This window comes from Lycorma delicatula, chromosome 3 (assembly GCF_047948215.1).
Source record: "Lycorma delicatula isolate Av1 chromosome 3, ASM4794821v1, whole genome shotgun sequence".
NCBI lineage: Eukaryota > Metazoa > Arthropoda > Insecta > Hemiptera > Fulgoridae > Lycorma > Lycorma delicatula.
The window spans coordinates 209,028,917-209,055,831 of record NC_134457.1 but is presented as its reverse complement, the minus strand read 5'-3'; the positions used below and the strand labels follow the sequence as shown (position 1 = coordinate 209,055,831).

The 26,915-nt window shown below is 32.9% G+C and overlaps 2 protein-coding genes across 2 annotated transcripts in view; one reads left to right on the top strand and one right to left on the bottom strand.

The window, feature by feature from the left end:
* Positions 1 to 7,708: 7,708 nt before the first annotated feature.
* LOC142321302 (uncharacterized) lies at positions 7,709 to 8,740 on the bottom strand. Its single transcript, XM_075359297.1, has one exon. The coding sequence runs from the start codon at positions 8,738 to 8,740 to the stop codon at positions 7,709 to 7,711; it is 1,032 nt and encodes a 343-aa protein (XP_075215412.1).
* Positions 8,741 to 25,021: 16,281 nt separating this feature from the next.
* Positions 25,022 to 26,915, top strand: part of LOC142321080 (uncharacterized) — a 258,131-nt gene continuing 256,237 nt past the window's right edge. The window contains exon 1 of the mRNA XM_075359078.1: positions 25,022 to 25,322. Within this exon, the coding sequence (XP_075215193.1) occupies positions 25,032 to 25,322 (291 nt within the window). The 5' untranslated portion in view covers positions 25,022 to 25,031. The remainder of the gene's footprint in view (positions 25,323 to 26,915) is intronic.

Below are 26,915 nucleotides of genomic sequence, written 5' to 3'. Positions count from 1 at the left end.
ACATGTTATCTATAAAGGGTAGAAATAATAACAGAGATGGATTCACGCTCAAGCACATTAATAAACCGATTCAAGGAAGATGGGAAATGTAATCCTAGTGCTATTCCCATCCATAATAATGGAGTTGAAAGCCACGACTGGTGATTGAACAGTAGCAAGGGTTAAAGTATTAACACATTAGGCTTATTGTTCGCGTCATGTATTTTAGTAATACAACAAAGACTGATATTCCTGTTTGGGATTCATATTTGCACGTTTCATTAAAATCTGGACTTTTCATTATTACTAATTATTCTATAAAATTTATACGAATTTAGTTTGTTCTTTTTTTTCACCGAATCTCGAAGTATTAGATTCTATTTCTTTTATTTGCGTGTGTTGTTTTTAAGGTTCAAAGGAACACAAGATCCAATAGAATAAGGGAAGAAATCAAATAAATTTATCAAGTTTATCGAGTTCCCTTGGGATCAGTGTATCCCAAGGGAACATAAGTTTAAACCAAATATATTGTGTGTGCAGCTTTATATAACTTAAATAATAATCTTTATTTTTGTTACTTTATGATTTACTGATCCAAAACGTATGAAATTATTATTTTATAATGATCTATCAATATATGCTACTTTAGTCTACTGAACTAGAAATTTATTACACTTGCTTCATCACAGTAAAATGTTATATGTTTAATTGGATCTAAATACCAATTTTATTACTGTGTGCTAGTCGTTGATGTCCGGTTAACGGCACTTTTTTGATAAATCTAAGATTTAAGAATATTAAATTGGTTTACTGCCCTAGAAATTTTCGTTCTTATAGCTGTATATATTATATATAGCTGTTTATATATATAAATTAATCTTATAGCTGTTTATATATATAAAAGTTAGATTTCATAACCAAACGATTACAGACGGCTTAGTATGAAACAGGAATCATTCTTGAGGGAGATTAAAGCATCCGAACTTGGCTTAATAGGAAAATAAGGAAAAAGCGGTTTTTTGTTGTTTTTCTTCACTGAGCCAAGTGTTGGCTAATATTAGGATTCATTATTTATCGGCAGAAATCGGTGTGTCAATACCTTTACAAATTATTTTTCCTAGTCTACCTTATACTTCAGATGTTTATAAAACACCTATAATTACTGATTACACTAGTCATAATTGCTTTCTTTGAATGTTTCCTATTTAACTAATCTCTTTGGTGAACAGATTGATGGTATGAAAAATTTAATATCCCTTACATTTCTGTAGGCTTTGTATAGTCACTTTATAATAATACATTCGGATCAGTGAAAAAGTAAAAGAAAAACCATTTTACTCTTCACTTTTCCTTGGAAGCCTGGTAGAGGATGCTTGTAATTTTTAGAAGGATTATACTACTGTCAGGAATTACTTTCCTCGTTTCAGGTTTCGTAAACCCTTTCTTTTAAAGCATAGACTTACTTACATGAGGATCAAAAAAACTGTTTATTAATCTAAAACAAAGTTTTGAAATACGGTACTGGATCGGGTGGTATAACTTAACAGTTGCAGGTCAGTCGACATAAAACCCAACTATCCATCAATAAAATGAAAAATAATACACCTAATGTGTTATTGCAGATCAGCATACCAATCATAACGAAATTCAATTGATATTCCACCGTAAAATTAATACTTTCACTCTGTTTATCATAGGACTGGCTATATTAACTACAGCTGGGACCTTTGCTTTACTTTCAGAGAAAGCAACTCTAACTCCAGCGTAGGACTAGTGCCTCTTGCATCTCAGATACATTATATGTATCTTATCGATAAAAAGAACTGGGACAGATAATGTAAAAAAATAATTTTCCACCCTCGTATACACACCCTCTCTATCACTCTATCTCTCTCTCTCTCTCTCTCTCTCTCTTTCTTTCTCTCTCTCTCTCTCTCTTTCTCTCTCTCTTTTTTTTTTTGAGAAAAAATGCATTAATTTATACGTGGTGAATAATTTTTTTCTGATTTATCAATTTATCCATTCCAATTAAATTTTTATTTAAGTTTTCTGTTATGGAAATAGGATGGATATCAATCATACGCGTGTAAGGATTACTGTATAAATTACTTTAAAACACAGAGTAAATATGCCTGCTAAAAAGCCTTCTTAAACAAGCCTTCGTCTTATTTAAAATAATTTTTCTTTCTTTTTAAAAATTTATCAATAAAGTTTTGTAAAAATTTACTTTCTGAGCAAAATTATAATAAGCAAATATTTATCTTTAGATAAGAACAATCTACTTTAGGTTATCACGTTTTTTTAATATATTTTTTTAAGAAATATATTTTCTTTTTTGCAAATATATTATTTTATAATGCAATGTTCATGCCGTAATGAATCTGCTTTTTTGATTTACTTATGATGTAAGGTGTACTATACTGTAATATTTTATAGTATAAATTCACTGTCACTAGTTTTTTTAAACTACCGTTTATAAAATACACTGGCACACTATCAAATACCTTTCATTAAACTGAGAAAAATTGTATTAGTTAATATCATAGACACGTAGTTTGGCATGTAGTGTCAATTATATGTACCGTTCTGTTATAATTACCTATATTACCACACATTCTCTATCCTAAAACTTTTTTTTAGAGAAAATTACGGGTATCGATTCTGTGGTCATTAGTCTTCCCTGCTCCATAACAAAAAAGAAAAAAAGTTCTTTCCCTTCCGAATAAAATCACTAAATAACTAGACCGAAGACTAATCAGACAAATCATCCAGAAATAGACTTATCATAGGTCATTAAAAACCACTAGAAAACACAACATCCTAGGGCCCTTGCCACTTATAAACATACTTACATTTTAAATAAATGTTGTCATCTATCAACTGATGTAATAATTTTTCAATTCTTATCATAACTCATACTTAATGAACATTCGTCAAAAAACTTATAAAAACCTTCAATTATACCATCCATCGTCTAGGTTTACCTGTAGGCCATCCTTTTTTCTTTCCTTCCCCTGACATCCTTCACCTCTACTCCCAGAATATCGGAAGTTTCGAAATTCTTCTGATCCTCCGCAGTAAACCACAAAGGATATATTGCAGTCGGTATCAGATGATGCCAACATAGATAGGTCGGTGTTAATCAGAGTCAGTTTAGAGATTATTTCCTTTGACTTAAAGGAAGCTGCAAGAGTTGCAGCAACCTAGCTTGAGACGCAATATTTAGCGATCTGCTAGTTACAATTTTTCTATCATCGAAATAGTCGTTCTTTTGTTTGGTCTTCACTTCGTGGATGCCATTTCTTCTGTATAAATCGAATATTTTTGCGACCTCGCAGAGTAGTGCCCATGACAATTAGCACAGCCAGAGAGATCCCTGCACAGATTAGTAAGCATTGGCTCACCACAAACACATATTGTTTCTTATGTAACATGCTGTTGTGTATCGAAACTTCTGATTCCCAAAACACCGCAATGGAGTAGGGATGAATGGACGAACAACTTAACTATGAGACCTAGCATTTATCTTCTTTGGACACTTGGGATTGTTGAGTTAGGACATGCCACGAGGATGATTCAACTTCTCCGTTACGTCGTGTGTTTAAGGTCGACGGAGAGCTAAACCTTATTCATGAAGTTATCTTCAATTTTCTCTTCCGTATCATTCTAAAAGTCTCTGCACACGACTATTCCTTTTGTGTTATTTAACGTACCGTGGGGTGTAACATCAATGGTCAAACCCCAGTTTTCTTGGCTTTAAGTAACCGTGACGATTATAGATCGTTGACAGTTTCAACGAATAGTGCCACAGCCGTCTCCTCTGCAGGTCGTCCTTCAGCTTTCGTGGAGCCTCAATTTATCACAAACGTATTAACTTTAGAGTAACCCCTTCTTTTTTCTCATGATCACAAATTTGTTTTGGAATCATTCCACTACTAAACCGTCAAAACGTAGTTCGATCCGTCTTCACTACTTCGGTACACTTAACGCTCTTCCTTTACTTCGCTTGCAAAGATAAAGGTTCTCCAAGACGAGGCTTTTTATGTGGACCCTTTTTACAACTGAATTTGAGAAGACTGATGTTTCCAAAAGTGTCGCCAGTTTCCAAAAATACAGGCAGAGAGGCGGTTTGGATCACTGATGCTGCTGGGCTTCTCCAGCCAGCCACCTCCCACCGAGCCGGTGAGTCAGTTAGTGCCTGACCCAATATACCGACACTTCGGTGCTCTCACTTTGCAGTATGGGCTCCGATACCCTTACCAATGGAACAATCCCTGCCAAAAGCTGAAGAGACTGACTCATATTGAGTGGCAGAAAACTTCAGCAGAGAAAGTTCGCATCGCTCAACACGATCTCCCGCATAGGAAGGAGTGATAAGTACTCCCCATCCAATCACCGCCCAGCGATGGCGAAAACAGCTCACAGTCATACCTCTCGACCCCACTGCAGGCAGCAAAATCGAGAGGCATAACGGCGACCAGCTCGGACGCTCGGGCCACAACCCCATATTCCATTCAGCTTCTAAGTTATTATTATTATTATTGTTACATAAATCAATTATCCAAGGAAGTGTGAGGTTCTTTTTGAGGAATAATGAGGAAATATTTTTGGTTAATGACTGCTGATACGTGAATTTTTCATAGATACCTTACTTTTTCTGCTTATACAGATTTGACATCTACTTTTATAAGTGATTAGTTATTATTTTTGTATTATTTATTTTCACACTTGACATTGTTTAATTTATTTTAGGGAACAGTTATCTTATGATAACGTTCGACTAGGTACTTTTTCTTTATTTTTTTGATTTTAGATTTAATTTAGACATCCTACCCTAGTAATGTAGGCATAGACCAAAGACAATTTTTTTTTCATGCATTGTTTGATTTTACCTCCTGTAATTTATGTAGCTTACTTTTTTAAATACTGATAATGTTAGTTAACTAGTTCTGTAAAACCTGAAAAAATTTTCTATTAAACTTCTTTTTTTTTATTAACCTCCGGGATCACAGTGTTATGTATTCGAACCCGGGTCAGGCGTGGGATTATCACACACGCTACAAATCATTCATCTCATCCTTTGAAGTAATACCAAAAAGTGGTCCCGGAGGTTAATAAAAAAAATCTGTCCGGTCAGTGACGCATTAATGCCGCATCTCAGTAATATAAGTTCTTTAAGTGATGTAAGCAGGAAATGGAGGAACATAGTAGTTTTCTGTTGCTTATTTTAGTGAATCAAAGATACGGTTACATATCAGGATGCCAAGCCCACAAATGTGCAGGTGATATTCAGCGTTTTGAATGTGACTTATCACTCAGTATATATCAATATAGTATGTCAGTATATTATCAATATAGTTTATATCATTATTGTCAGGGAAAGCAACCCTAACTGAGGAAACCCTATTCTGGAATCTTTTATACTACAAGCGTCTAATATCTGTCATATTCAGAAGAGAAAAATTGATAAATAGTGTAAATCAATAATCTAATACAACCCTTTTTTTGTGAATCTATATATATATATATATATATATAAAAAGCATAAAACCTAGGTTTACAATGTTTAAGTAGTGCTAGATTTACCTTTTTTTTTTTTCACTCTACTCTCCTGGGCCGGTCCGACTGGTTGGTATTGCGCCACCCAGGGGAGTGTCTGGTAAACTCTAACGAGCCTCCCCGCCTACCGCCTGAACGTCCGGCATGGCAGGTCGGCTCGCCGGTGTCAGCTCTTTTGAGTGATTTTCTGTTTGCCCATTTGGTAACCACGACATACCTCGATTAGCCGTAACGTGGCACCGGGTCTTTTCTTATTCTTCTTCTTCATCAGAACCTATCTAAACCCTTGGAGTCCTCAGTGGATAATTGAGAACGACACACCTCAGCATGCCGTCTCTCACCACTGAGGCTGTCCACCTTACCCTATTCTACACTAGTAACCTAGTCGCCTTTCATCTATATCCTTCTCTGTTAATACTGCAACTATAAATTCCGTAACCTTCTTCCAGTTTATTTCGCTCCTCAACATGTGCACTAGGACCTCTGCTGGGCTCATACCTATTATGCCACAGTTCCTCCTTTTAATTGCCCACCTCTCGCAGCAGAAAAATGTGTGTTCTGCATTGTCAATTCTCTCACAGTACATACATTCTGGACCTGGCATTCTTCCAACACGATGGAGGTACTCATTGAAATTGATATGACCTGTAAAAACTACGTGATATGATAATTTAACTCAACATGTTTCCTGTCTAACCATAGTGTAAGATCTGGAATCAGCTCCTTCGTGCGTCTGACTGGTCCATCCTCCTGCCATCTATGTCTAAGTCTATCTTTTGCTTCATTTGCTTCGAGGCCTTGCGCCCTCTCGACTCTATTTAGGGCCATTAAGTCTATTGGTGGCACCCCAGGCAACACGCACAACGCCTCATAGGAGACCGTCCTGTAAGCTGAAACAACCTCCAGCAACAGCCTCCTATGAGTACTAACCAGTCTGTTCAAATTTCTTTTAACCCTGACTGAGTGCCACCACACTGGTACCGCATATAACATCATGGATGTCACTGTGGACGCTATCGCCCTTTGCTTAGAGGGTCTTGGAGTTCTCTGCGAAGACATTATTATATTCAAATTCTTAGTCATCTGTTCACCTTTGGCACATATGTCTATTATATGCTGGGTGAACCGGAAATTCCTCTCATAAGTCACACCCAGGTATTTAATCTTTTCGACCTCTGTTATTTGTTGGTTTCCAATTTGGATGGCCGGCAGTCTAAAATCCTCTTCCCTGTGAACATAATATATTTACATTTTTCTATTGCCAGCTGGAGTCCCCTCTCTTTCAACCAATTATCTATCGTCCGTAACGTGTTGTTAGCACTCTCTTGTACATCGACAGTTGTATTACCCTTGATGAGTATCGCCAGGTCATCGGCATAGGCAATTACTTGTACCCCATCCTGATAGTCTAGTCCTAATATCCCATCGAAGGCCAGTATCCAGAGTAAGGGTCCCAGTAAAGAGCCCTGTGGCACACCACCATAAATATTGAAACGTAGGCACTCGCTCTGCGTATCCACCAAGCATTCTCTATTTGAGAGGTATTCCCCTATCTGCCTTCTTAAATAAGGATTGATACCTTTTTCCACTAATGCCCTATTTATTGATTCCCACTTGATAGAACCGAATGCATTTTTTACATCTAAAGCTATGAATAGGGGAATACCCCTCGTTCTCCATGTGCGGCTCCTAGTATCCTTAGCCCAGTCGATCACCTTTGTCGCCGCCTGAATCGTTGAACGACCCTTCATGAATCCAAACTGATTTCCACTAATGCCTATTCCTTCCTCAAGTTCCTCAAGATTCGGCCAGCGAACATCTTCTCCACTACCTTCGCCATCGTATTTAAAAGACTCAATGGTCTGTATAAAGGTTCTCCATTGTCATTTGTGCCTTTTGGGAGGAACACCACCCTAGATTCCTTCCAGATTCCTGGAAATTTCTTGTTTTCTACTAATCCATGGCTGGCAACATCAAGCATTTCATAAAGAATTCTCTTTATCAGCCCTTTAAGGAGTGCCGCTGGAATTCCGTCTGGACCCGGGCTCTTCCTATTACCCAGTTGTGCTACAGCCAAGTGCAGTTCAGAGAACGTGAAGCGTCTGGGTTCGCAATCTATAACATTTCCTGCAGTTTCTACTCTACCGGGGAATAGCTCATTAATTTGTTGTTATACTTTCCCATTATTTAATACAGGCAGACGCCTTCCAAATCGCTTGGTGATTATTCTGTATGCTTGTCCCCACGGGTCTCCGTCTAACTCCTCGCAGAGTCTGTGCCATTGTTTTTTCTTAGACATACGAATAGCTTTGTTTAAGGCCCGTCTGGTCTCTTTATACTCCTCGTACTCCTGTCCGCCTCGCATTCTGAGTCTCTGCTTCCTTCTTCTGCGCGATTGTAGGAGCCGTCTCAGTGTTTCAATCTCCATATTCCACCAATACACTGAGTGTCTATTGGCTCTTCTGTGAGCTACTCTGCCCATTTCTTGTCTTATAACGTTAGTCAGGGCAACTGGTGTCAGATTCTCTATGTTGATAATCCTTTTGGCCGTTCTATCGATTATGATCTCGATCTGTTCCGTTGTAAAACTACTATAGGGCATTTTCTCTCTAGTTACATAGTCTGAGCCTTTTATGGTAATCATAGTGGCATGATGGTCACTCGCCACATCATGTGGTAACACTCGCCAGTCCCAGTGTTCCCTGCTCCATCTATCGTCTATGATTGTTAAGTCCAAGACTGACGAGTGTCCTCTCGCCTCATATGTAGGGGTGCCATCATTTACACAATGACAGCTAATTGCCCCCATCATATCCGTAAGGATCTCACCTCTGCGATTGGTGTATGCTCTCCCTGCTGCAATCGCTTTACTATTGAAATCACCTAGAATAATGACTTTCTTCCTAGCGTTATTTACTACTCCTTGTATTATGTCTAGTCTTCTAGTAAATTCATGTATGTCACAGTTTGGAGACACATAGGCACCAATCGCTAGTGTTGAATCCGACTCCACCGCCAACATGCCTCCAGATCTGGACATCAATCTCCATGCTATCCTGTCACTTACATCCATAATTGCCACGTCACCATTTGTATCCACCATCCAGCCTGATCTAGCAACAAGGTACTTGTTCGGCTCCGTGATTATCAGTAAATCAGCCCTTTGCTCTATGACCAGTTCACTAACCAAATCATGAGACATGGTGCTTCTGTTTGTGTTAACCCTAATCACCCTAAGCATTTAAGTGTTTTGAGCACCCCCAACCTCCGGTGCGGTATTCTTGGCTCCCACAATCCAGGCAGCAACTATGCTCCCGGCATTCAGCAATCTTGTGGTCTCTGCCTCCACAATTGAAGCAGAGATCCATTCTGTCAGGGCCCTTGCACTCATGTTTACGATGTCCAGTATTCCAGCATCTGAAGCACTTTTCCTCTGATTCCCTAATATATGCCTGACAATTTCCCCTGCCAATCTTCAACCTTTGTCCCACCAGCTTACAGGCAGCTTTAAACGAGGTGATAACTGTAACATTTTGGGTCTCGGCGTACCCTTTCCTGATGGATGATATCTTTACCTCCTCATCACTGCCAACTCTGTTCACAACCGCTGTCATAATTTCTTGTTTCGTGGTCTCGAGGTCTACATCTTTAATATGTACAATCGTTTGCCTACTAGCTCGCGATCTCAAATCTACCTGTAGATCTGCCGCTTTATCTCTTAGTGTATTGGTAAATTCTATAGCTTTTTGCGAACCCTGAATTCGGACATGTAGTTCGTCATTTCTACCTTTTCGCAAAGATAACACGTCCTTTGCGTCCTCGTTATCTACAGTGGCTTTTATTTACCTTAGCAGATCCGCATAGGATTTGCCCGCTGCTTTAACTATCACCGTCCGGCTATCTTCCGCCGGCGGCGTGTCCTTCTTAATATGGACTTGTCCTGGTCTAGACTGATCACTTTTAGGGCCAGTATGCAACGTTAGGACTTTCACCGGTTCTGTGCTATGCTTATGTAAATACGATAGGATTTTCTTAGCATACTTGCCAATACTATTATTTGGCAATAATATTCTCACCGAATAATATTCTCACTGTTTTCTAATTATATATATACCCGTATATATATATATATATATATATATATATATATATATATAAAATAGAAAATAAATTTTAAATCAACTACATCAATTTCTATCCTAGTAACATAGGCATAGACTTAACACAATCTTTTTCTGATATTTTTCGGAAAAAAATTCTAATTCTAGGAAATACATTTAAAAGAAGCATAAAATTGCTGTTTTTGTTATGTTATAATGTGTGTGTGTGTGTGTGTGTGTGTGTGTGTGTGTGTGTGTATGTGTATTTGTGTGTGTTGGTTTGAATTAGAACAAATTAGAAGTTATAATTATAAGTAATGTGCCTCTTAGTAAAGCTTTTTATATTGCCAGATAGTAAAAAAGGTCTCAGACATTCCATAGATATAGCTACCATCCAGCTGCAATTTTTTCCCCTGTAATAGTAAAAAAAAAAAAAAAACACAGGTTTAATTAAGTTATGTTGGCTGCAATATAAAAACAAAAAAAAAGAATCACAGAGAAGTAAATTTGATAATTTAAAGAGTGGAAGTGAAAAGCTGAAACTGTCCATTACAAGAGGTGGCACCCATTACAATGTGGACATAATCCGGCGCCACTAACTTCTCTGTTTCTTTATTATGTTTGTGTCCACTTTACTCGTATACGTCCCTAATCCTCACCATCACGCCTCTACGTATGCCATCTGTGCCAACCAGATGATAATTACATTTTGTTTGTAGCTTGTTCACACTCACTTTTTTTAGTTTCATTTTTTTATTATTTCTAATCTGATCTTTTAAGTATAGAGTGGTATTGTTTTGATTTTTGTTGTTTATATTCTATTCCAATCGAATTATTAATTTTATCAATTTTATCAAAATCTATATTACCATCATTATTATATTTATACCTTTTACATAAAGGACAAGTACAGCCAACGTACCAATTCTTCAATAAAATAAGTGTACAAATAATAATATAGATAAAGTATTATAATAAAAATAGTTTTATTTGTACAATAAAATTCGTTAAAATAAACAGTGTTTAAAACACAATAATGAGCGGTAGTTTTTTATACGCGTACAAGCTGTATCCCAACCCTATAGGGAATGACACCCGCCTTATGACGCTTCCGGTCGCCACCCCTCCCCTCGTTACTAGCCCTGATGAGCTTTAACGGGAGACATACAAGCTGCAATCCTGTAAGTAAATATAATGTAAATAAAATAGTCCTAATATGAATATAAAATTAGGATGGTAATTAGCATACCCAAAAGATAAGTCAGATAAGAATTTACCAGCAAAAAATAAAATGGTAAACTGCAAAATCAGAAAATTTAAGAAACATTACTATAATATCCATAATCATAATATCTCTATAATCATAAATATCCATAACCATAATAGGATGGAAAATGAGAAAAGACCGATACCGGTGGGGGTGCTTTGGCACACCCATTAGAGTGAGCAAAATAAAGATAAATAAAGATCCGACCGGCGAGCCGACTGCCATGCCGGACGTACTGCTGGTAAGCAGAGAGGCTCGTTTGAGTAATGGACACTCCTCTGGGTGGAGTTATACCCACCAGTCGGACCCATCCGGAGGAACGGAAAAAATCCTAGGATGATAACTTTATCAATAAATACTACATATGCAACTAATAAATAAATAATAATTTTGCTCATAATTAAGTATCGCATATCAAACAAAAGAAATCTCATCTAATGCATACCAACTAAAAATTAATACTAAAACTAATACTCTTGTAAATAACAAAGTTAACCAACACAGAGCATCTAGTATCTATACATAAAGCTGGACTAAACTATCTACTGAAAAGTTACCGCATCAATCTACTTCTAAAACTACACAAATTACTAGAATTATTTATATATGCAGGCAATCTATTTTAAAAAGAAAGGAATATGATACATTTTGTAACATCGCAGTCTTAGAAAGATTAAAGTTGAGTTTATCCACTGATATTGAACGTGTTTACTCTAAGAGACAGATTCCCGCAAAAAGAAAGAATGAAGATATTAAAGATTAAAATTACATAATTGTATAGCTACAGAATGTTGGTTTTATAATTTAATTCCCTTGTCTAATGGACTGTAATTGGTTATCTTCATTTTTAGTAATCGATGGCGTAGCCGTGGCATAAGTAGCATCAATTTCAGCGCACCATTTGCTTGTGAAAAGTTTACTGCCATTCCTCCCTTTGACTACTCCTCGTAAAATTAGAATCTGTGTTTCAATGGATAAAATTTAATTAATATTGATATTAAAAGATTATGAGAGACTTTGTAGATGGATTTGAAGGACGACCGATGCCGACTCGACACTGCAGGGCTCTGGGGACCACCACTGCCATGCTGTAGTGGGGACCCAACTGCCGCTGCGGGAAAGCCCGGTCGGGCTTCAATGGACGAGCCGCAACTCCTCGACTTCGCTGAAGACCAGCTTCCGGACACAACAGCTCTTCTCAGAACTAACGCCAAAAAAAGGCCCTTTTCAGGGCCACCACAAGGTTATGAATTACGTTCCGTCGAAGCCATTCGGCGACAATATATAGAATTATTGTTAAAACATATATTACTATAGTATAGTCTGATTTAAATTTAAACAAGAGAAACCACTATTCAATAGACATATAATTAAAAAATTTTTAAATTACCTATTTTGTATTGTATTGTTGTTTTACAAAGTACAATAACTATTAATATTCTTTAACTGGTGGAATCCTGCTTTGCTCAGTACGTATTTATTATACAATATCTTTAATAAAATTTAAAAGATAAGAGTAAAACAACATCTTTACAAAATCAAGTATATGTTTGTTTTTTTTATTATATCTCAAGTTATTGAATGCTGTGAGAACTATGTGAATTTACTTTTAATTATGTACATTTCATGTAAAAATATTAACCAATATATTCTTGAAAGATCTGATGTGGATACCACATAACTTCCTTGCACACCTATTAAATTTCTATACACATTTTTTTTAAAATATTACTTAAAATATTACTTCATTAATAACGTCTGTTTTTTTTATTGCTATTATTGAATTATTATTTACCGTATTTTTTTTTTACAATTAGAGGTTAATAATTATTAATAAATCAATTATATTCGACAATATATTTGAATTTAGACATGTTATTTTTCATTCGCTAAAATATATCCATTCAATATTCCCCCGTACAAACTTCAGACTTTTAAGGCGAATGAATCAACACTATTCTGTTGCAAAAAAAAATCCATTGTACACATTTTTTCCACTTATAAACAGAAAATTTAATACATATATATGATAATTCAGTGGTTCCTAATTTTTTTCGATTTTTGGAGCCCTTGCTGAATCCAAATTTTCGAATGTCAAATTTTAACAAATACACGTTGCGAAATAATCAGTTTTGTAAAAACCAGGTAAAAATAAATAAATATCATTTGAGATCATTAAACATTTAATTGAACAAATTCAATTAATTATAACTTGTATAATATTACTTGGCGTTCCTATGAGGAAGTCGCGGCTCCTAAGGACACCTTGGCGCACACTTAGGAAACCACTGCGAAAACCAGTTTATTTTGATTTTTCATTTAATCTAATTATACGTAGGTTTTTCAAAAGTTTTCAACTTATCGGCTTGGAGGAGAATTATCTTGACTCAAATCAAAATGGCGTATATAGTTAGTGCGTATTCTTATTTGTAATTATTTTGCAATAGATTGAAAACTGGAAGTTCGGTTATATTTTAATGTTAACTTCTTCTTGGTACTGTCTTTTGCCAATATTCTCTTGTTACGTTTTAATTAATAGAAGATTTTAGCGTGGCAGTCTACGGATGTTACCATATACGTGAGTAATAATTAAAGCTGCCCAACTGGCTCCTGACCAAGAAAAACATCTGGAAATGGCTTCCGGTTTATCGTACGAATAAATCATTATTCAGTTCTCAGTAATTTTTGTAAAAATAAATAAAATAATTCAAATTAATAATTTTTATAAAAATAATTAATAAATAGATTTAAATTAATAAATAATAGATTTTTTATAAAAATAATTCAAATTATATCGTTTGAAGGGTTTTTTGTTTAATGATACCATTTTTCTTCTTCTGCCTCTTCTTCTCCCCCGGGCCGGATCCTGTAGTTAAGTATTACACAGCTCAGGGGAGTGTCCTTTACTCTAACGGGCCTCCACGTGTCGGCCCACCGGTCGAATTTTACTTTGCGCCCGCCTCAAACCCCCAGAGTAGGATCCACCAGGCCCGGCTATGCCATCTCTGGGTCCCGACTCCCGGACTACCCCGAGTAAGGCATCCCTGCCGGGACTCGGTCTTTTTCGATCGGGGGTTTAATGATACCTTGGGATGAAACATCTCAAGACAGGATTATTTATACTAATTTTTATAAAATTCTTTAACTATATTTTATATAAAAAATACCAAAATATATGAGTAATTTAATATTTTAAAAGTTTTTCATCTGGGAAGAAAGTTTTCTTTTAAATCTAAAATTATATTAATTTTAATCCCCGCCATATTTAAATACGAGTAGTTGTATATTTTGATTCTGCCGTTTTTATAATCGGACATTATATTCTTTTGCTAATTATTCTTTCTGAGATAACTTGCATTTTGCAAGTTATCTCAACAAAGCACCTTAAACTTATCTCAACTTTGCCCATTTGATACCCCGTATCTCGAACTCTAAACAGAAATGTTTGCGTGTAACACAATAATTTACTTTGGCTTACGAGAAAGAAGCTTATTATCCTTCCATTGTCATTTCTAATAAATAAATATCTTCTCAACATTTAGAAAAAAAAGAAAAAAAATTTTTTTTACAAAATGATTTTATCCTTTCAAAGTTTTAAAAAAAATAATATTAATTAAAAGAAGTTATGACTTTTCGTATTTTTTTTTTTAAATCAAAATGTATAAATAATATGTGTTAGGATAATTTTAATACTGTATAAATTGTGATTTGCTTTGTAATTATTTTGTAAATATAATTATTAATTTTAAAATGCAATTAACATATTCATTGAATATTGTTGTTGGTCATACTGGTGTATTAGGCAAAAATGAGAAGGTCAGTTATTACGTACGATACATACTTCCATAATTACTTGTTAGAATGAAGTGAACTTCAGGTCACTTTGAATGCTAAGTTCTTTTAACCCACATAGCCATAAATAATGAGATTCTCTTTGATAATAGTCAACTCTGCGTGATCTATAAAGCAGCCACATAAAAATTAATAGATTTCATTGAACTGTATTGAAGCCGTGATTTCATTATATACACTGTCATTTCTACCTAGTCTGACTATGGTAATTCAAATATCTTATTACATGAGTTTGAAAACGATTTTATTAAAAAAATTATTTGTAACTATATGATAGAAACAGAAGTAGATCTATATAGCAGTAAAATATTATTTTAATGTATTAATTCTGTTAGTTTTTCTATCTTCTGGCTGAATTTGTCTATCATTTTGAAATTTTTGTTTGTTTTCCAAACGTGATATCAGTGTGAAAATAATCTTTAACTTAAATTACAAAGGCAAAAAGAAAATTTGGAAATTCGTTTGTTCCAGTAGCCCCAAAAAATTATATGAGATTTTGTAAACGTGTAATCTACACTGTAATGATACTTATTACACATAGAAAATTACTACATAGAAATAGGTAGATAATTTATTAATTAAAACTGTTTATTTCCAGTCATTTTTTCAAATTCTCATAAAGCATTATAGATTACAAGATGTACTAAGTAGCTTTTCTACGAAAGGAATGCTGTTCATAATACAACTAATCTATGTGTGGTTAACTAAGCGAAGTGGCCCGTGTAGAAGAAAAGACATCTTAGATTATATTAAAGTTTTTCTCTTTTTTTTTTTTGAGTTTCAACGGTAATAAAAAATTAAAAAATATTTTTTTAATTTATTTTTTCTTTATTTTTTTTTCGTTTAGAGAATAAATCAAAATAATGGTCAGGCCTGGAATCCAAAAATCTAAAAACTATACAGTATAGTTTTACTTTTAACAGTAAATATGTTATAATAAAAATAACATTTTAGTGGTACTAAACTCAGTTTTATTTTAAATAATGTTTAAGTTACATTCGATTTTACTTATGATATTAGTGATTATGTTAATTTTTAATAGGCTCCGATAAGTAACACTTTATAAAAATTCAATCCCCTTACAGACACAATACATTCTCAACATTTGTCTGACTCCTCCTAATCTGACTGTTTTTTGTTGAAATTTCATAGAATAAATGACCGTCATAAATAACACACCAAATTTCATGATTGCTAATTTAGTTCACGAATAAAGTAAACCCAAACATATATATATATATATATCTTTATATATATATTTCTTGTGTGCGTGTGTATGTCACTGAACTCCTCCTAAACGGCTGGACCGATTTTGATGAAATTTTTTGTGTGTGTTCAAGGGGATTCGAGAATGGTTTAGATTCACAATTTGAACCGATAGGAAATATTTTTTTTATTTATTTATTTATTTATGTGTTGATGTTGATGTTGATCTTGGGATGGTTAAGGTTCACAATTAGATCCAGTAGGCTTCGCTGCGTTCGCGTTTTAGACATTTTTTTTTTTTTAATTTTTGGCATATCAGTCAGACCCTGTAGTTGGTGCTGCGATCGGATTCTAGGAAAGTTTTTTTATTTTCTTGCTTTTTCGCATATCAGTTACTTGCGTCGTAGCATAGTATTGTTATTAATTTAAAATTCGTATTTTTAACGGACTACTGTGTTTAGAGAGTAGTTTGAATTAAATCCGGTAGGTAGTGCTGTTCGGATAATTGGATTTATTTACATTCTGACTTTTATGAAGTGAAAGGTTAAATTTTATGAAGTTCCGTAATGTTTTGTAAGTTTCTAAATGTTCAGTATTAATTGTGATGGTTTTGCAGCCATATCTCTTATCGTTAAAAGTTATTATCCACTGAATACTGTGATTAGAGAGTGGTGTGAATTAAATCCGATAGGTAGTGCTGTTGATTTGCCATTTGGATTTATTTACATTCTGACTTTTATAAAGTGAAAGGTTAAATTTTGTTAAATTGCTAATGTTCAGTTTTTTAACGTTTTATGAAACTTTCAATTGTTGTCATTTAATTTGTATGTATACTCAGATCTAGCAATAGCGAAGCATTGCCGAGTCTGCTAGAATTGCGCGCTTATTGAGAATACTATATTATATTATTATTTATTGAAATAACGTTTTAAAGTGTAATTAAAATATATACATTGTGCAAATTTGTCAGATGCAGTATTGACGTGAGTATTTTACATGATTTTTCATGAATTTTAATGATATATACACGTGTATTAATTAACAATCTAATTAACCTACAAATTTAAATTATCAGTTCTCATTTGATTCTATGCAACTTATGAAGTATTGAAAGGCCCTTTGAAAATAAAAATGTAAGTTTGTAAAATAAATTATAACATTTATAAAGTTAAAATATAAGTTACTTATAGTAATTATAGTCGCAGAATAATTTATTACAGAACAATAATGTTACGTCAGGGCAACGTCTGCCGGGTCCGCTAGTATATATATATACACAAGGATTACATAATATAAATTTTAATATATTTTAGTTAAATATTTAAATGATCTCATTACTTTTAGGAATGTCTTGAAGAGAATTATGTACTTTTCCTTGGTAATGTGCTGTAAAAATTAGGAAAGTAAAAGCAAGCTTTAAAGAAAACGGGTTTAAAGAAAAGCTTTAAAGAATACACAGGTTAAAAGGAAAAGGATGTTTACTGTAAGTCAAATATACCTGAACATGAACTACTTTTTTTGAAAGCAGTAAATTTAAAAAAAAATAACTTTTACTTATCTCCTTAAGCAAACTGGGACGGTAAAATTAGAAAAAAAAGAAAAAAAAAGAAAAAATTAAATAAAAGATAACAGGGATATAGATATTGTGATCTGAATAAAAATTATTAGCCACATAAATCTTATATACATAAAGCCGAAAGTTTGTTTGTTTGTTCTTGTCTCATACGAGAATCAACCGATCGATGGCTTTCAAATTTTCAGGGTACATTCGTGTTATCCTGGGGGAGATTTTAAGTAAAACCGAGGCTTTTTATTTAAAAAAATAAAAAGATTAATCCTCGTACTCCATTATTATATTTCTGTCACCATGGCAACAGAAATAAGTTATGAATTTTTCGTCATCAAAATTGTACGTATTTAATTACTACTAGTTTGTCTTTCAAAATCCATAATTAAATTTAGTTTGTAGTTAAAAAACAAAAAAATGATTTTTGTTTACAAACAATTCTGTTCCTTTTTCAGGTTTCTTAAAAGTCTAAATATTTTAATTGTTATTTATCAATATTATTCTCACAACCATGGGGGTAATAAAAAACTGTGCGATATCCAGGGAGCGGTACATTGTTGCCACATGGAATTGACGACCGAAGCGAGCTCTGCGAGAAGAGCGAGGTAATGCCCTGGGGTAGGTATCGTGGCCCCAGGATCGGCACTGGGTTGACCAGACCCTTGATCCAGTAATATATATATATATATTACATTAGCTGCACATCATCGAACGAAAAATAACGAAAAATTTGATTTATTTGATGGTTTTTAATAAAAATAAAGTCAAATTATAAAGGTAAAAGAAGGCAAAGATTTTTCTGAGCTCTTCTGGCAATACAAAGCGTTCTTTCAAAGTACTAAACCTAAAAATTATTAATACTCTTAAGACCAAATTTATTTTCTTAACTTCGCTGATTTCTGGAAGGGAATAAAATGATGATTGAACTTTTATGAAGTGTTACTTAACGGACCCTATTAAAAATTAATCGCTAATATCGTAAGATTGAATGTAACTTAAACATTGTTTAAAATAAAAATGATTGTAATAGGATTTCTACCGCTGAAATGTTTTCTTAATGTATTTACGGTTAAAGCAAAAACTGTACTTTACAGTTAGAAACTAACCAAACTTCTTTGTCTATAACAAGAATGTTTGAATTTACAGCGATGCTGTCAATCTAGTTACAAAATGAGATAAAGGAACAAAACATTTACACAAAAACACTAATAAACACAACGGGAATTACCGTCAAGTTACAGCACAGCTGAAGGAAGAAAATCAATAAAATCATCTACAGAATAGATTGGGTTTACTTGAACCACTTTCTTAAAATACTCTTTTATTGCAAATTATTCTAAAATTTCAATGATAGATTTAAATACGAAATATTTTCATTTCATTTACCCTAAAATTAAAATAAAATAAAGCGTTAAATTTTTAGTTATTATCATCATTATAATTTTTTATTATGATTTAAATAATATTTGTAAACATAACTTTAATTTTTTATCTTATTTTTTGTAAACGGTTTTTAAAACATTTCTAATTTAAATTTAAAGCTTTTTTCTTGATTTAATTATTCAACGGTGGGAGTATTTTCAATATTTGGCATCACATATGATTAGATATAACAATTTTTTTCAAAATTCCAAATATTGTGATGTAAGCTGTTTTTATGTAAACTTTATAATTACCGGCCTCCGTGACGCGAGTGGTAGCGTCTCGGCCTTTCATCCGGAGGTCCCGGGTTCGATCCCCGGTCAGGTGTAGCATTTTCACACGCTACAAAAATTGTCATTCATCTCCTCCTTTGAAGCAATACCTAATGGTATTCCCGGAGGTTAAAAAACAACTCTAAAATTAATTATGACAATGTATCTAAACATAGTGTTTAATTTAATTTGTGTTGAAAAATGTTTAATTAATTTAAAATACATTTTAAAATGTGATCTATTATATTTCTGAAGATAAGAAATTCAACAACGTATGACAGTTAAAAAATAACTTTTAGCCTTTTTATTTAAGAGAAGTTATATTTTTTAAATCTTTATATAACTACCAAGGAATACGGCAACCATCAACGCCAGCTTTTTCAGCTTTACATTCAACCTTACGAGGTGTACCAGCTTAGTAAAAGAAAAAAAGAAAAGAAAAAATGTTTAATATAATTTGAGTTTACCACCCGGGCATAGCTGATATTTCACCTAAAAACTGCAATAAATAACAGGATTTTAGGTTTACACACCTCTGAACGGAGAACAGTAGAAGGATTAACCATTGTGCGTAGAAAAAGTTTGAAAAATGTAACTGTGGTAATAATAAAAACGTCACTGCAGTCATTGCTTGCCTCTTCTTAAGAAGAGTTAAAACCCACTATTAATCATCGAACCAATTTGTATAAAATAAGTATTGACATAAAATATAATTAAGCGTTATAAAATTATACTGAGACCTTTGTTTTACGTAGAAGATTATTGAATTTATATTTAAAATAATTTTACTGATGTTTTTGTTATAATTTATACTTTCTAACTTTTTAAAAGTTAGATAAGTTATTAAATCGAGATATGTTTAAAAACTTTTAATGGCATTACAAATTAATAACTTACAACGTAGAAAATTCTTTCAGCTGGTGTAATTGTTTTTTATTTTTGTCGGTAGTTTAAGATTTTTGGTAATTTAAATAAATATCTGTAAAAATAATAATAATAATAAATGAAGCAAAATAATTTTTTTTTTAATAAAGATATACAAAGGACAAAAATAATTAAAATTAGAGATCATAAAACAATATTCTTCTCCGACTGCGCTAATTTATCTAGCAGAAAATTAAAAAAATTAAAAACCATTCCATCCTTTTTTTGACGTGAAAAGTCTTTAAAATCACACCAAAACATACGAGTACCAGAACAGAAATTTGTAGCGTAACGTAGAGGTCTAATCATCCTGCCTTAATAACTCTCTAACTATTAGTCTTAGAGACGTAAATGCGGTGTCATTTTACAACTTACATGGTCAGCTCGCCTGTACGAATTTGAGTTTTCGTCACTGGTTAGCGGATTGGTGAGGAGGGAACACAACGCAGATCGGCCAAAACTGGCGCTCTCCTCATTTCCATTCAGTGTAGCTCACGACTTAGTCGTGATAGTGCTATAACTCGTGTGTTAGTGTTTATAATTTGTCGAGATATGTCGATGTAAGTAATAATAAGTGTGTTTTGAACAATATTCACGTGTAAAAAATTAAACGTGAAAAAAATATAAAAATTCAATATGTCAACCTCAGCCCGTGCAAAATCCAGCCGGAAATATAAATTACGCATATCATAGGAAAGGGAAAGTTATGGGCTACGCACAGATACCCCATTGTCCGGTGCCGAGCGAGCGAGACTGTTTCGAGAGCGTCACAAAACTGGCACGGTGCGCTCAGTGAAAGACGCCGAAGGCGCGAGCACTTGTACCACTGCTTATTATGCTTTATGTCTCTTACTTCTCATATCATAGACAGAATGTTAACAAAATTGTTGTCGAATATTAGTCGAAATAAATATCAAATACCATTTATTGTCTGTTTTAGTTTAAAATTAAATTTATTACGCAGTCAATATCTGGTTTTTATTTCAATTCGATACACTAATAATGACTCGCTGACATACAGACCGACCAATTTATCTGTAGAGTAGGAAAAATAAAGGAACTAAAATTTTCCATTGGAGACTTTCAGTCTTGTTCAAAAAAAATACGATGGTGGCTCTCCCATTTAACTCTACATATAAGTTGGTCGGTCTGTTGCTCAGTGAGACTTCATCCAAAGTCTGTAACGTTTCGCGTTAAACCAACAGTCGTGTGCCCCGATACAACACCACCCGATTTTTTTTTTCTGTTCAGCCTCAGGAACCACTTAAGGTATCACTTCAGAGGATGTATGAGGATGATATGTGTAAATGTAAATGAAGTGTAATTTTGTACAGTTTCAGGTCGACCATTCCTGAGGTGTATAGTTAATTGAATCCCAACCACCAAAGAACACCGTTATCCACGATCAAGAAAAATTAAAAAACTGCATTCTATTAGCTGCATGTTTCATATCTCGTTTTGTTCATACTTCTGGATTTCAATTTTTACTTTTTTTTTGTTAAAAAGAACTGGATTGATGAATCAGGTTATATGTTAGGAATCACCCTTATATTTTATACTTCATTATTACTTATTCAACAACTGGTTGTAATTAATTGTTTTACGAGAATGTTAAAAATTAGATGGGTGGATAAAGTGACAGATGAAGAGGTGTTGCGGCAAATAGATGAAGAAAGAAGCATTTGGAAAAATATAGTTAAAAGAAGAGACAGACTTATATTAGGCATCCTGGAATAGTCACTTTAATATTGGAGGGACAAGTAGAAAGATAAAATTGTGCAAGCAGGCCACGTTTGGAATATGTAAAACAAATTGTAAGGATGTAGGATGTAGGGGCTATGCTGAAATGAAATGACTAGCGCTAGATAGGGAATCTTGGAGAGCTGCATCAAACCAGTCAAATGACAAAAGACAAAAAAAAATTGTTTTACCGAAAGCTATAAAATCCAGTATAACATTAGTTTATATTCTAGTGTCTTTTCTCAACAATAAATTGTTTTTATTCTAATAAAATACGCTTTCTTCTATTTTAGTAGATATTTTAAAGAAAATTAATTGTGCGATTGAAACATAAGATATGGTCACATAACAATATAGCAGTAATATACAATTTAGTTGAATACTAATAAATAATTTATTAACTTATATACTAGTAACATAATTTTTAATATTCATTATTTCCTACTTAATTATTTCTGACTTCTTAAACACTTTCCTGATTATCACAGATTCATCAGATGAAAAACTTAAATGCTATTTAAGTTTTTTTTTTCTTTTAATGCTATTTATTAAATTATATATTTAATAGTTGTAGGCGAACTGGGTTGATTAATAAGTTACACCTAATAATTTTGACATAGACATTTTCAAGATTAAATTCAGTTCGTGTTTTCTAATCTTATTAATTTCAATTATCATCTAATGAAGTAATGATCCACACGAAAATAGTTCATCATGCAAAGAGCTTTTAATAATAGCCATTAAGGCACGAGTGCTAAGTAAGTTACGACACGAGCATTGGCGAGTGTCATAAAATTCGCAAGAATACAATAATGGTCATTATACATAGTTGCATACTGTATTTTTTTTTACGGCTAAGAAAATATTAGGATTATTGATTCAAATTACAAATAGAATACATTGTTTAGGAATATTTGTTTTATTAATTTTTCAAAAAATCATTAATAAATACATTTCTGTGAAAGTAGGTTATTATTCTTAGTTATAAGTTTTGCCATTACTTTAATATATCAGTAATAAATATTACTGATTCCAAGAATCCGATATAATTATCAGAAAGATAAATAATGTAATATAGAAACTTGGTTGTATATTGGTTTTCTTTCAAATTAATCCTTTCTCTCTCTTTCTCTTTTATGTTTTTCTGTTTAGCCTCCGAAACCACCGTAAGATATTACTTCAGAAGTTGAATGAGAATTATATGTACGAATGTAAATGAAACCTTATACAGTTTCGGATCAACCATTCTTGAGATGTATAGTTAATTGAAACCCAACCGCCTAAGAATACCGATAGTCAGGATGTAGTATTCAAATTCTTGTAAAAGTAACTGGATTTGAACCTTAGAACTCTTGACTTCGAAATCAGCTGATTTGCGATGACGAGTTCACTACTAGACCAACCTGGTGGGTCAAACCGCTGCATGGGTGAAATTAACCTGTCTACTAAATCTGATTAAAATCAAAGTAAAAAAACAGCTTGAAATTAAACATTACCCGCTTCTGACTGGTCAGTGATTGTAAAGAGAAAAAGAGAAGGGTTTTGATTGGTTGAACAACTGTATCGTAATGAAAATTATTTCATAATGATTCTCATTATGATACACGTTCCAGCCTTGTAATTTAATCGTTATAATTCAGCTGTAGATAAAAATAATTAAGCAATTAACAGAGAAAATTAAAATTGATCTATTAATATTCTGTGTAAGTTTAATATTAGTTATTTTAAATAACTTATACTAATTTTAAATATAACTTTTATATTATTTATAATTAAATAAAAATCTTGAACGTGATTTAATTAAAGATACCAATTCAGTTTTAGAAGAAGTCCTAAAGTTGCTTTAATATGTCAACTAAATGAATAACAAAACTTCATACACAACATTTTTTTTTCTTTTAAAAGCTTTTGATGTAAAGAGAGAAAATAATGTTAAAATTGTTTTAAAAAACTAGAACTGAAAGATACAGAAAGTTAGATATCAAAAGAATAGATAACTAGAAAATAAATTGTAATATAAAAAGGAGTTAAAAAATTTAAAAAATAGGAAAAAATTAATTAATTAATTGGAAAAGATTTGAAAAATAAGAATTTAAAATTCCCAAGTTAGAAAAGAAAAATACTAATAAAATAAATAAATCGTTTATTCTCATCAGTACGTAATAATGCATATGAAAATCACATCAGGAATGATCTCTAAAGTTAAAAAAAAAAGAAAAAAGGAATAGTTACAATTAATTTAAAAATAAATATCAGATAGAATTAAAGTCCATATTAATTATTTAAAACATAAACATCTGAAATAATTGTTAGGTATATATATTAAATAGATGAGAAGGTATGCAATATAAAAGGGAATTACAAAATAATTCACAATTCAGATGACTTTATTGAAAATTATTTTACTCTTATTTATATACACATCAAACGGAATGCAGAAAATTATTTTTTTAATTATTATTATTATTAATAATTTATAGTATTATTTAACAATTCTTCGACGAAGTAATATTGCTTTGTAAAATAAAATCTCTTACAAAAAAAACAAGTTTTTTTTAAGTAAATTTGTGAAAGATTTTTTTTTTTAAAGTAGTTCGGTAATCTATTAAAGTTAGCAAGGAAAGCATAATAAAGTTCTTTCTCTTAGGCAAGAGAGAATGGGAGAGGGTAGACATCACTTCACCAGACTTTGAGAAATGAAAAAGAAACTAGGTCGGACATGTGTTCCGGAAGGACTCTGTTAAAAGTTATCTTACAGGGTAGAGTGAATGGTAAGAGAGAGACAGAATAAGAAGTAGGCGGAAACTTCTCGATGATATTAAGGTAGAAAGAAATTATGTTCATATATAAAGGTTAGCTGAAAATAGAAAAGAATGGATAGCCAATTCTGTATAAGGACCTGCTAAATAGCAAACATTGATATTACTACTACTCGTAAGTCAATATTGTGTTGGGTTTTACGAAAACAGTTTGTTTTCGGGTTTGATAGAATTGGATATTATGGCAATTCTTTTTAACAAAAAATTGCATATTCATAAATAAAAATACCAGGATTTAATTTCTAATTATCGATATTTTCCTGCTAAAATTAATGATTTTTTATCCTTTTTTTTCAGATGGAGTATCAGTGAAACTGGAGCGAAATGGCGCTTCTTTACAGGTTCGTGAAATTACACGACCGGGCCAGCTCGCACGTGTTTACATTTGTCGTTACCAAATCGGTGACGCGTGATTTAGAACGCGATGTTACAAGTAAAGAATTTTCATGCGGTCATCAAAGATGGGCGATAACATTTTCTCGTACAGATAAAGTGCTAGGAGTGTACCTCGTGTGGCGTAGTACATCTGATGCTATGAGAGTATATGTGGATTTCACTTTTACTCTACTTAATCGTGAACATTTTAGCGCCAATGAAGCCTTCTCAGGAAAACAGGTACTTTAATCATCTTTTCATGTTTTTTTGTACATTTTACTTAATAAAGTATCTAATTTATACTATTTAATAAACATAACATCAGAGGTATCTTACAACAATTACTGCGTACAAGGAAGGAATACGTCTAACGCCAGCTGGTGATATATAACGGGTTGAATAGGATTTACGCTTAAATTCGATGTAAAGGGGAACGGGACTAACGAACATAGCATACCACCTCACCAGTTCTCATTATTTTCCCCGTTTATAATAATATCCAGCCATCAACTGCAGGATAACTATAGGCAACTAGGCTTTTGCTCATTCGTGCATTGTTTTGGATTAACTTTGTACTAAAACGGTAATTATATTTTGCTCATAATTCATTAAACCAAATAAAAATTAAATAATTCTTAGTTGCAAAAATTTTGTTTATATTTACGTCCAATATTCCCTTTCGGTAAATAAATAAGAATTGGTACTCGACAGAATGTCGGATAACTCAGCTAATATTCTATTAAAATTACAACCGTATTGACAAAATATAATAACGATTCGCGTTATCCGGGTGTGTACTGCAATCAGAAAAGAATCTGATTATTCAGTTGTGAATATTGCTATTTATTAAAGTAGCTACATTTACAGTTAAGTTTTACAGTTTTTTTTTTTGTTACTTGAAAATTTCCAAAACTACTACATCAATTTCATTGAAATTTAGATATTTTGTAGTACTGTATCCGAAATTTTCATGTAAAAATTTGATGAAGATCGGATGAGTCGTTTTTGAATTACGCTCAAATTAAGGTCAAAAAGATTTTAACGGGGCAAGTTAGAAGAGTGGTTCGTTATGATACTGCGAGTTGGAAGGTTGCAGAGAGGTTAGAAAACATTGGCGAAATCGGACGTGCCAATGGTGTGTTCTGACTTTATTGTTATTTTAGTGTGGTTTTTTTTAGTTCGTATTTTGTGTGAGTGAATATGTATTTTAGGGAGGGCAGTGTTTTTATGATACAAGTATTACTGCTGGGACTTAATATTTTCGAAGTTTTTTTATAAGTGTTTAAACTTAACGAAGTTGGTTATTACCTAAGTGTACTGTATATTTCTCTTTGGTATTAAGGGCAAGTACATTTTTATTAACTGGATAAGACCATACTTTGTGTTTTGTTTAATATTAGTATTAAGCTTATATTTTTATAAACTTAATTGTTTTACTTAGTATTCGGATTTAGTCTTTTTTGTCAGTAAATAACCTCAAAATACCTGAGATTTGTTTAGGCGGTAACTCTTTCCCAACTAACTTTTGAAACACACTCATCCCAACGCATTTTTGCCAATTACCACTTTACTGTGGAGTTTATCGGTTTTTTCTGTTTTCGGGTTTGTAAGGTGCTCTACAGGTTCCTGGAAACTTGTGCTGTACTTTTAGTAATGCAATAGAAGAATTCTGAGACATTTTCCTTTTTGCGCATTTGGAATATGTGTAAAAAATGTTGTCCTTGTTTGTTGTTAAGCAGGGTTCCGGTCGACTTGGGGGATAATTCCATATCCTAAAGTCATGAATGATTCTTTCAAGTCAAGCCCGAGAAATCGATGTTTGCCACTGTCGGC

Excerpts from the sequence above, each read along its gene's own strand:
- LOC142321302 (XM_075359297.1), bottom strand. The coding sequence starts at position 8,740 with ATGTCTCATGATTTGGTTAGTGAACTGGTCATAGAGCAAAGGGCTGAT.